General features: G+C 35.7%; 1 protein-coding gene across 2 annotated transcripts; it reads left to right on the top strand.

Moving 5' to 3' along the window:
- The first annotated feature begins 623 nt into the window (after positions 1-623).
- Positions 624-5,435, top strand: LOC149566949 (uncharacterized). 2 transcript variants are annotated; one of them, XM_089820166.1, is made up of 4 exons: positions 649-832; positions 966-2,980; positions 3,134-3,219; positions 4,870-5,435. In XM_089820166.1, the coding sequence occupies exons 1-3, from the start codon at positions 748-750 to the stop codon at positions 3,194-3,196; spliced, it is 2,163 nt and encodes a 720-aa protein (XP_089676292.1). In that variant the 5' UTR covers positions 649-747; the 3' UTR covers positions 3,197-3,219; positions 4,870-5,435. The 2 variants fall into 2 exon arrangements, with proteins under 2 accessions (XP_089676291.1, XP_089676292.1); XM_089820165.1 differs by lacking the exon at positions 3,134-3,219 and having other exon boundaries at positions 624-832.
- Positions 5,436-12,445: the final 7,010 nt, after the last annotated feature.

The raw sequence follows: 12,445 nt of genomic DNA, 5'->3' as shown, positions 1-12,445 counted from the left end.
TTGTGTTAAATATGATCAATTATTGGTTTCTTGTTGTTTTATATAAGATATTAAAATAACTTAAAAAAATGATATCAATTTTTTTTATGATTCTTTAAGTATTTAATAGGTTACATTCATAAGAAGTATTTGAATATATTTTCATAAGAAATGATGTTAAAACAATCATTTGTTGATATTTATATTAGTAAGTTTTGGTCAAGACCTCCAAAATTGCATTTTTCAGACACTTTGAATTAAATTGATTATTTCGACAATTTGCTGAGTGAGTGGTAACCTCAAACCTTAGTTGAAGTTAGTTAAGTGGTCATTTTACATTTCAAAAAAAAAACGAAAGTCCTGCGACATTCGGTTTTACAATTATGTGTTGACAAAGTTAGCCATCATGACTACTGGTGCCTCTCCCCTATATTTAGTATAAAACAAACATTAGTAAATATTGACAATTAAGAATGATGTACGCGTTTGAAAGTGTGGCAGAGGAGAGAATTTGACAGCTCGACATAGGCAACGTTTGAGAACGGATAGATGCAATAATTTTCAATAATTCTGCACTCAATTTTGAATATTCTCCCGCCATTAACTTTTGCGCTCAAGTTTGAATTTTCTCCCACCATTAAATTGCCGCCTCTTGCTTTTAGAAGCAAAGTAGGTAAGCTCTGGTAATACTGAAGCCAAAAGTACTCACAGAAACTGAAACTGAAACAATATCTACATTGTTGTGTACTGAAGTCTGGGTCTGGATAAATGGCCAAGGGTTCAAAGAAACGGAGAGCTTCAAGGAAGAAGCAGGAGAAGGCCCTGCAGGATACTCAGGCGCCACGTCCCTCAGGTACGTCACTAATCTGTTCTCGGATCTGTGGTTTCATTTCATATTTTGGATAAGGTCTTGTAGAGTTTTAATCTAATTTGCGTTATTTATACAAAATTGTCATTATGGAGTTGAATCCTTGTTGGGTTTACAGCGACTGTTGAATCTTGCCCAGTAGAAGAGAACGAGGAAGATGTTTTCAGTCCTAAGACACCTGTTCAAACAAATGAAGGAGAAGATAAAGATAGAATGTTCGATATGGTGGGTGGATTGGCACATCCTTCCTCTCAGACGGAGGAAGTTGCGATTTCTGATGGGGTTGAATATAAAAGTGGGTTGTTTGAGAATGCTGGGTTCCAAGAGTTTTCTCCATCTGGGAGAGGGGAGGTTGGGGATTCAGAAATTTTAGGAAAGGTATCAGAGAGAAATGGACCAACCCTTGATCTATCTAAGGGTTCTCAATTAACTCCTCTTGGGCAATTTAGGGATTGGGGTGTTTCAAGAAAGATCGATGATAAGCACGCAAGCCTTCAGTCATCAACTCAGGAAGGGGATGAGGGAAATGCTGTTTCTTTTGACCGGTGTGAAACAGATCTTATTGAAGCAAGCAAACCATCTGAGCTCGAAATTATAAATAATAATAAAAATATTGTGGAGTGCATGCACAATGAGGATTGCACAATACGAGACATAACAGTTAATGATTTTTCTTTCTCCCCAGCAGATGATATTACTACTTCCCAGAAATTCAGGGATATTAGTGAAGGATTTCCCTTGATTCCACCTGAGGTTGTAGAGAGTTTCAACAGTTGTATGGAGAGAGAATCTGCGATGCTAAAGGAGGATGGAATGAATTCGCTTTCCAAGCAACAAAATGTGCATGGGCAGGAGACCGCAGTAAACAATTCTGAACCAGGTACATTTGACGGGAATTCCTCAAAAGATGAAATTGGGTACAAGGATCGAGAAGTATTGGTAGAGGTTCAATATGAGAAGAGATCGATAGAACATTCAGGGTCTCATGATATTTCGGAAAGATTGGTATCCCATAAATCTCACGCTTCTGAAGCAGATGATCCGATACCTTCAGAAATGTTAGCAATAGAAGTAGAGAAGATTGAGTCACCCGCTATTTTTGGTGAGGGCTATTCTATGAGCTCATTTCAAGGGGTACTTGGGTCTAGTAGCCCTAGAAAGCAAGAATGTAATACTATTCTTGCTGGGGAAGGAGGGCTCGAATCTGCACAAGGACATAGTGAACATGTGAAAGATGTCAGCGTGGACATTATTGGACAACATGATGCTGATACAAGCAAACAAGTGAAGGATGAGCTTTGGGACTTTTATGGGCTTACTCAACCCAACCGTGAGTCCATAGAAATTTTGGAAACTTATGAATCTAATGCTTATCAAGCACATAATTTTTCTCTTTCAGAAAAGCTAGAAATTGAGACAAGTGTTCAGGGAGGTCTTGAAAATCTCCAGGAGCACAATGGATGTGAAAACGAAACCAATCTAGACAACTCCGAATCTAGAATTTTTGAAATGTTGCAAAGTATGGACAATTACAGAACTGATCATGTTGACGCTTCACAACCATTGCAAAAAGCAATGAAGTTCAATTTATTCCCCTGTAACTCTTGCACAGGAATTTGTATGACACCTAAAGGGGTTTGCATGAGTTCATCTCAAGCATTGTATGATACAAAGAATCCTGACCAAATGGAATCTACTATTGCAGTTGAGCTTGAAGAACCCCAACTCCTGCACGAGGAACGTAAATCTGGTCAGGATTTATGCATGGTTAGTTCTGAACACGTTCGTGCTGAAGTAAACAACCAACCTAAAGATGCAAATGCGAGGAATGACAATATTCAGGGGGCAGGTACAAAAAGGCTAAAAGAAGAATATCCTAATGTGTCATTTCCCGCTGCTGAAATAAAACCCAGTGTTAATACATCTCATTCTCTTGTTGCTGCTGATTTGGAGCCTGTTAAATCTTCTAGTGTTGTGCTACTAGATAATGAGGTTAATAATGACAATGGCAGTAACTTAAGAGATATCAGCAAAGAGCCTGCCCAACAGACACAGTTTTTGAAGCTTAATGGGGAAGAAAAGAATGTCCATTTACAAAATACTTTTCCTCGAGAGCTGCGTAAAGAAGGCGAGGTAAGTATTTGCAGTACTCAACTTCATGTAAGATCATATTCTCAGTTTTGGTCCGTTATCCACATTCCATAAATATTGTATATATGATGTTTCAAGGTGGTTTTATTTAAATGATATTATTTCTTCTTTTTTCTAAAATTGAAATTGGTATAGGTTCATGGTATACATATGTTTGTGATCAGTGGAACCTGGAGCTGGAGAAGCGGAGTTGATTAATTTCTCTGTTCTATTTAAATACCGTATGAGTTTATCTCGTACTCTTAGTACCATAGAAGTTCGTCAACAAGAGTTGTATTTTTAATACCTCACGCCTTCTGTATTAGCAGTATATGAATCCCTTAAGACTTGCCATGAAAAATGCTTTTTTTTTCCATACATCTATGTTTTCTTTTTGAGGCTTGCTAATTTGGAACCCAATGCAGCTTCAATTGGAGTTATGTCCCCGTTTTAAAAATCTTGTGCCAATAAAAATGACTCTTTCATCATTTGAGAAAGTTCGCGCAGAATAGGATGAACATATAAGGCTTCTAAATGGTGGTTGAGCAACGGAGTGCACGTAACTTTGTTCATTGCAAGCATACATCTTTTAGTACGAAAATACTGAACACTATAGTAGCATTAGGAACTTCAAGCTTCCTCAAACCCTAGTGTTAAACTGCAACCAAGAATTGACATTTTTGAATAACACTTTGGAGTCATTTATTAAGATACATGGTAAGAAACAAGGTTGATCACCTTATAAAATAGATGACCCAGAGTTTAATATAGACATATCGAGTATTGAGAAATGATACACACACTATTCACTGTAATACAATGATCAATCAAGTCCATCACGAGCTTTAAGCAAACAAATGTTTGGTCTCCACGGATCACTAAGCTCCAGTCCATTATTTATCATCTTAACTGAGGTTTTTAGGATGTTATCCAATCAATTGCGACTGTGGTTTTCCTTTATCCGTAGAGTTCTTTTCTTGACAAAATGTTTTGTTTTATCAATATAAACAATCATGTGAAGACTTACAAGCATGTTTTGCTAGAGACGAGCTCTTTAATTTTTTGTCGGTAGATTTCCGATTTATGTTCCTCGAATCTTTGTTCAATTTTTTTGTTCCATCTCCCCAACATAAGATAAGCCACACATACAATCAAATTGATAGACATCATAGCTCAATTTTGGCTCAAAGTCTATTGTGGATTTAATCGTGCTTCCTGTTTTATTCTGTTTTATGATACTGTCACTATATGTCTCCTCAAAATACTTTTAAAGTATCTTCATTAAATGGGAGAAACGAGTTACACGTCTCCTAAATCCTTCTCCAATTGACCCCTTGATGCAATCTTCTTTTCCACATTTTTTGAGACCCTCAGGATCTACTTAATTCCATAAACATTTGATCTGAAACTCCTCGTTAAGTATTGCTTCTCATTCAAAATTTTGTTGCTATGAACATAATTACATCGATTGTGTCTTGAAGGCTTGAAAAGGCCAACCCTGAGTTTACCAATATGTGACGCTGGCTCATTTGTTCATAGGAATTACACAGTATATAATTGCATTAAAAACAAGTCAGCCATCTTTTAAGCTTCATCTTCTAATCTCTACAAAAGAAGACATTGATTAAATGTCTTGATCGTGCCATATAGGTAAAGTATGTGTTCTTGTTAAGAGATCAATTAATGTCTTAATCATGCTTTAAACGGGTGAATTTTGAGTGTGCTTGTGTGAAGATAATGTTCTCTTGACTCTGCAAACAACAAGAAACATATTGATAAATCAACTTTTGAACTTCTTTATTTGTTGCAAAGCTATAGGTAATTTTGCTACGCTTTGTGAGGTCAATGTTTTGAATTTTCTAATTCTTTGCATCTTTTGGTTCGTTTGACAGGGAACTGATATATTTCCTGAAGGCAATGAGAAACATGGATGGAACTTGTGTTTTTGGGGTGTGCTAGAGTTTTTGCTCTGTTGGAGGGACTGAACTGCTATTATCCTTCATGGGTATAATTTGAACTTTGGGCTCACATCGTTAGTTTTCAGGTCTCCAGTTTCAGTGGTAACATTGTCATTTGGGTCCATATATATTATCAAATGAAAGCAGATATGGCAATAAAAACTTGAAAAATCCTTGTTATCATAAAAGGCACTGTAGTTACGTATTCTTCTTACATTATAGGCAATAAGGTATTCTACAGTAAACTCTTGCAATGAGAGACAAGTTTTCCTCCATGGGAGGTGGGTCTTTTTTGGCACCGGTGTTTATAAGTGCCAAAGGGTTACTACAGTCCTCACACCTCCTTAAGCAATGACTATTCGCTGTCTATACGCCAATCAAAAGCTATTGAATTTTAAGATTTCGGGTTGATCTGTAATGTTTAGGATCACTACTAAAGGTTTATATGTATTCGAATGGTTGAAATAATAAAAGTGATAAAATCAATCAAACTGTTCAAATGATGTCACCCTCAATTATTATTAGCCTGTTTTGTGTTTCCGTCTTTGGCTAGTTTGAAAAATGTTATTTCAAGTTATTCTTTATCCTTGCATGCACCAACAGATGATTACACCTAAATAAAATTTCTTCATTTGCCAAGTATAATACTGTTTAGCATTGTGCAGTGACCAGTCCATAGAAATTAAAGAGGGAAGAGGAGCCATGGCTGGGGACCCCTACTTCTGGGGCGCCTGATGCCTATCTAGTAATGTTTCACCAAAAATATCAATGATCTATGGTGAACAAAGGTCAGATTAATGGCTTCTACCTCATCCAAGTATTATTCGCTACATTTACAGTCTTACCCTTTCCTCTCTGCTGTGCTTCATATTCAAAATTTTAATGTATAATGCTTTATTTCAATTTGAAGGTTAATTGTCCTCATTACTGGGTACAAGGCCAGGTAAAGTCAACTACTGTATTATTGAGCTGTATACCCCAGTTGCTGCCCTGTTGCCTTCATGTAAACAGAAAATTCCAGACGTCTTACTGCTATAGATAGATGTGCTACTTTGTAGTCATTACATCTTAGTTTCTGATGCAGACAATCCTCAGGTCCTGCGAATTGGTAAACACATCTTCAGTATAACAGAGGAACAATAGAATAAAAATATGCAAAAGTTATATACTTTCAGTCTAGAACATCTCCTTCACTGCATACATTATTATTAGTAACAAAAAAAATTATAACTTCAAGAACTTCTTAACTCTATGATTTCATCTATCCCCTTTTATCATTAATAAACTCCAAATGAACTCCTTAATAGAAACCTTAACTCCTAAATTAAATCTTACAAAGATAGTAAGAAACAACAGTTTGCAAACAGAAAAAATCAACTCGTAAATATACTCTTACGAAGACTCTTAGTAACAACAGTTAATAACAGTTGCATCATTCTTTCCGTCTTTTAGAACTTTTGACCTCTTAAAGACTAGGGGAAGATCTAGTAGCTGTTAGGGGTCTAATGACCGTGATGAAGAGATGTCATAGACCATCAGCCAGGTCTTCCCCATGTTTACCCCTAACTGTCTCAAGTCTCAGAAGGAAGCCAAACCATCAAGAAGCCGCTGGAGGCTCTCTAAAGAAGAAGCCAAAAGAACCCTGTCATCCACAAAAAAGAGAATGGAGATCAGGACCCAATGCAAGTTACAACCATTTTTGGGGAGTGAAGAATCACAAAGGAAGGCCTTAAGCTCATCAAAGTAGATGCCCAATAAAGTGGGGGAGAGAGGGCAACCTTGCTTCACCATGATGGTTCTCATAATCGGGTCTAAGAGCTTGTGAAGAGTTCCGAATTTACCCACCACAAACTTGTATAATCTCATAATGACCACCAAAAGAGTTGCGAAGATCTCAATGTCTTCGAGTTGCTAAAAAAGAGCCTCCTTGGGAACATAGTTGAAAGCAATAAACTTTCCTCGAGTAGTGAGAGCTTCCTCAATAATAGTCCAAAGACTTAAGATGTGATATGTAGTATGAAAATTACCCAAAAAGCCAACTTGCCCCCTCACACAAAAATCCCTCTTTGTTAGCATGAATGTTGATGATATTCCTATGGGGGAGTATCCTAGCATTGTTGGACCATTGGAGAGATTGACAACATGATTGTGTGTTGCATTCACGACTATGTTTGTCATTGATGTCAACACACTAAGAAGATTGGCAGAGTAGCAGCCAATGCTTGAGATTGTATGGTTCAAGGATTGAAGATGAGATCAAGCGCAGTTGGGGACATGTTCCACTGGGTATCTTGATGATGTGGCTAAGAGTGTGTGTAGAAAGTCGAAGACTAGTAGCAATTATTTGAGATTTACAAAAGACAGTTTGTAGACAGAGTTCTTGAGAAGTGGTTTATGGTGTTTGAATTATATCTCCTAATGGGATAGAATTTGGATAAGAGAAGTTGGACAGAGGTAGAAGACATCCTAATGATGACAATAACGAGTGCGCAAAGTCTGAGGTCGCACATGGGAGAAGTTGTAAATATTGCGAGCCAACAATATCATGTGGTTATGAAAAGATGTAATGTAGAATATTTTCTTAATAATGTCCTATTGAAATTGTAATTGGGAAAGCCTCAAAGTTGACTCAATGAATTATTTTGAGGACTTGGTATAAAGGAAGGTTTATTTTGATGGTTGTAATGTGGAGTAAAAAAAGTATCAAGTGGATTAAGTCTATGTGGATGTGAAGTATAATGCAAGTAAGCGATCGAAGGGATTATTGTGATGCAACTTTGCAAATTTGGTATTGAGATCTGAGAAGTGTTTGCTGGGGAAGAGGCATAGTAAGAGGACATAATAAGAGTACAAGTTGCATTTTCTATTATGCTAAAAGGAATAATACAGAGGCCAATCTACAACATTTGGGGTCAAATTGCAACGACAAAGTAATTTGTGGGTGATTTTCATTTTTTTTGCAATTGTCCTTGACGCTGTTGCAATACTGACGTTGGTGTCGTAATTATGATGCCTGTGTGATTATAAAAAAAAAAAAAAGACAAATCATTATGCATTTGATTGATTGTGACATTGGAAAGTTGCGAATCAAAGATGCCAATGGAGAGTTGCGAAAAGTGGAGATAAGCTGGATTGATGCCCCATTTTCCATGCTTGTGCCCTTGAAGGTCTTGTTGTACCCTTGCTCTGCCATTGCCTTGTCGTGCCCATGCCCTTGCTTGCTGCATTAGGTATTTTTTGTGTTTATTAGGTATTCAACTCATTCTATTCTAATTCTATCCTTGATTCTATTTATTTCTTGTATTCTTGCGAAGATAGTTGTCTCCTTTTCCCTTTCATGTCAAATTTAGGCTTTGAGGTGTAACAGTTAGGTTTTAGTATGTCAATTAAAACGAGCTCAACATTCAAAATAATGGAAACATAAAATCATATAAGCGATTCAATTGTTAAGAAAACCTGAAACTGAGGTGTTGTATCTTCATACTCTAAGCAATGTGATAAACACACTATTTACGACATTATCATTTCTTCTATATGTTGACCTTATCTATATATTCTTACGGATCGGTATGCATATATTTTAAATTTGACTAACATTTGTTGACATGAATGTTCTTGTTTTAACAAATCTACAAAATATTTTAAGCATATTGATCTCTGAGTTAGGAATTTGTACTATGTGGAGAATGGAGAGCTTGGATACTAATAGTGATAGGGTCAAATAAAAGAATTAAATGACAAACATTGATACTAATAGTGAGGGTTAAATTTATAAAAATATCTATATTGATCTTATATAGTTTATGGAGAATTTGATCATTAGGTTTAATCTCACTAGAGATATCATAGATCCTTGAAAATCTATATTTTTGAAAATCTAAAAGTGATGCAATTAATAAGTAGAGCTTGAAGTTATGAGGACGACACCTATGATATAGTTGCAATGGCCACTTGCTTAGAATCTTGCCACCAAACATCCAACTAATGTCTACTTATTTAGAATCTTGCCACCAAACATCAAACAAAGCTTTTATAGATAGAAGTTACTATCAAATATATATAAAGAACAATGATTCCTTTGCATGATTCATTCAAATTATATCATTAGAAAAGATCAAAGATCAAAGATAAAAGGTCAAAGTCTAGGTTAACTATTATGATTTGTTGAGATTATTTGTTATTTTATATGTCAAGATTGAGTAGACTCAAACCTAAGACCTCTTGAGAGGCTCACAAGTTACCATTTTGCTATAGGCTCTTGCCTAATAATATCGTTTTTAGTTAATGTGATTTTCTTTTATTTGTATTTTTAATTGCTTTGATTTTATCCTATTGATTTGATCCCTTTCAAGTTATCTTCTTTCCCTCAATACAACTATTGAAGTTATATTATAAATTTAGGAGGATTTAGTATTCTTATTCATTTTTAGAAGCCTCTTCACTACATACTTCTTGTTCCTAAATTCAAGTTCCTTTCACATTCCTATAAACATAGTTTAGGACTATCAAGGTATAGGAGATAGTAACCATTAGTACCCTAAACTTTTTATAACACTTGAGCAATTGGCCATTTAGGGCAACCTTATCTTGTTTACCTTGTATATTAGTAATGGACGTATAGACTATTAGCTCTAACCTGAAAATACCCAAGGATGCATGGAATATTCTAGCAAAAAATGTTGCAATCAAAGCCAATTGTATATACAACTCTAGATTAGTTATGGGAGAAACCTCATCTCCAAGCATTGAGGCAAGGAGAGCAATACAACTAACACTATGCCCACTACTATATCCTTGGATGTTCCCAAGATTGCATATACTAGAGGAGGAACAAAACTAGAATCTGTACAAACATTAATCTGACTAAATTAAATTGGGATTCTGAAAATAACATTTTTTACAATATTCCTTGCAATGATATGTTATTGGAGTAGAGAAATCAATTCAACAAATAGGTTGTCTGGATCATCTCCAAGTCTAAACATAAATCTAATTATCCTAATTTAAACTTAAACCATTATTAACCCTATGGAAGTCAAACATCATAGTCAGCTAAACCATGGCAAATTGGACAATAAAACTTTAAAAAAAAGCTAATACAACTAAACAAATATAAATATCTATAATAAAACTAATTGTTAGAGTCACTTTTCAAGTATGACTATTTATCTATCTAGCTTTATATTCAAAGATGATATAGCAAGCAACTTCACAATTTGTACTAGGGAAACATAGAGTCTTAGATCATGAGACATCAATATTAATGTTGACACTTGAGATATAAAATTGCACTTTCCTTGAACAGGGAAAAGAAGATTTCCAAAAGACAAATGAAAATGTTACTCAATTATTGGATCATGGCAGTTTATTAACTAAAGTCTAAAATGGTCTCCTTTGATGGTAGCTTGGGCTCCTCATTAATTAGAACTTTTTGCATGTGACCATGTCTATTTATTTATACTTACAAATTGCATCTCAAATAGGAGTGAATGCCTCTAACAACTAGGATAGTCACTAGGATTGATGTAATAATGTGGGTTTGCAGATTGCAGTTAGGCAAGAATAAAAATCTCTGGTAGTTAGCTTAGTTTAGTTTAAGGACCAGTGTGAGAATGTCGGTTAAGCTCAAGCACTTTAGTTGAGTTCATTTAGAACATATATCTACTCTCTAAGAGCAATCTACATCAATATAATGTCTAATAATTTGTTTGAGGACTTAGCCATAGTCTTCCTAAAACCTACCTTAATTGCAAAGCTTTCCAGTCCTGAAACTGAAAGCTAAAATATTCCATAGAATTTAAATGGAGTTCATAAAGATCCAAAGTTAGGCAAGAGTAGACCTACTTGCATAACTTGATTTGGCGAGAGAGGAATGTGGATATTAATTTGTGGTTAGTAATTAAATTATAGAGAAAAAAACTGAATAGAATAGTACTCACATAGTCCCATCAAGGGAGGCAAATTCACAAGCTTTACATAGCTTATACCCTGCATCAATCATAGCATATAAATACATTTAGCATATTGAAATTGAGAAACAAAAGCACACTAAAACACTCACACAAAGAACTGCCAACACAAAAAATCTCTGATGATTCAATGAATGATTTGCATATTGAAAATCTCCACACATGGTTCATACAACAATAGAATCAAATAAGACTTTCCTTAGGAATACAAGAAGGAATCAAATAGTTTATTTTTTCAAATGATTAAATGTATGATGGGATATGAATGGGAGAAAGATAGTCCAAATAAGTAATCAATATGAAATGAGAGTTGTGTTGATGCGGTAGATGGAGATATAAATGGAGCATATTTATAGGGGTGAGATGGGATCACTGGGTGAGAAATGTGAAGAAGAAAGAGTGATAAAATAGATAATGCTTTGTGTTTGATCACACTCTGTGATCAAGAAGAAAGAGTGCTTAAGAAGAAGAAAAATGAAAAAAGATACTTTTTGTAGTCATCATTTATTTATTGCAAATGAAGTATGTAGTGTTTATGCAAAATATATTTCATCTTTATATCATGTTTTCCAACTTACTTATTGTTAGAGTAAATAATTAATTAATTATTAATTATTTATTCTATTGCTTAAGCTTACTTAGGTTAATGCATGTAGTTGAGGTTAGTTGTTGACAACACGAGAGTTTGTTCCCTTTAGCATACTTATCTTTTCCACCTCTTGTGGATGTGTGCTTAGTTGCCAACCTTATCTCCTACCTCATTCCAGCTTGTTCTACAAGCTTCCATGAGGCCTTTTTATTTGGTCTCTCACTCATTGTAAATTAATTCCAATTCCATTTTCACATAGCAATTCTAATTTCCTATTGTGAAATATTCTTGTGCGGTATTTGCTTCAAGCTCTTTGCTCCTAGGTTTCTCTTCAGCAAGCTATTTGCATTGCAGGTGATCTTGGCGCATTATTAGAGTCAGATTCTCAACTCCTACATGGTATCAGAGCCTCCTTGTTGCTTTTTGTTCGAAGGATTTTTGAAGCCGTAATTTGGAGTCACAAACCCTAGTTTGTTTGTGCATTTTTTCTTCAAATCGGGGGTAGAGAAAATTTTTGGAGCATTTTTAGCCCAAATGGACACTGCCATTGGATCCAGAATGCTGTTTATAGTTAAGATTCATATAAAACTTTTCGTTTTTGGCTTCAAGCATTTTTTTGGCCTCCTAGGTAGCCGTACGGATGAACAAAGTGAATTTTTTTTTTTTTTTTTTTGTATAAAAAAATATGCCCTGCCGTAGCAGTGCTGCAGTGCTACCCGGTGGCCACCCAGCGGCCACTCGCTAGCCACCCAAACCCTGCTTAGCCGGCGGCTACCGCTGCAGCACCACCAGAGGCTCTCGCCACCAGGTTCTCCTCCCGGGAGCTACCGCCATTGGCAAATTTTTTGGCTCCGCCGCCCTGTGCACTCCGGCCCTTGACATCATCATTTTGGCCAGTTATGTCATTTTTTGACGATTGTACATTGCTGATGTCACTTTACTGGCAGCTTAC

Source organism: Cupressus sempervirens, chromosome 3 (genome assembly GCF_028749045.1).
Source record: "Cupressus sempervirens isolate cs-2001-9-10 chromosome 3, ASM2874904v1, whole genome shotgun sequence".
Taxonomy (NCBI): domain Eukaryota; kingdom Viridiplantae; phylum Streptophyta; class Pinopsida; order Cupressales; family Cupressaceae; genus Cupressus; species Cupressus sempervirens.
This window is presented reverse-complemented; position numbering and strand designations above follow the sequence as displayed.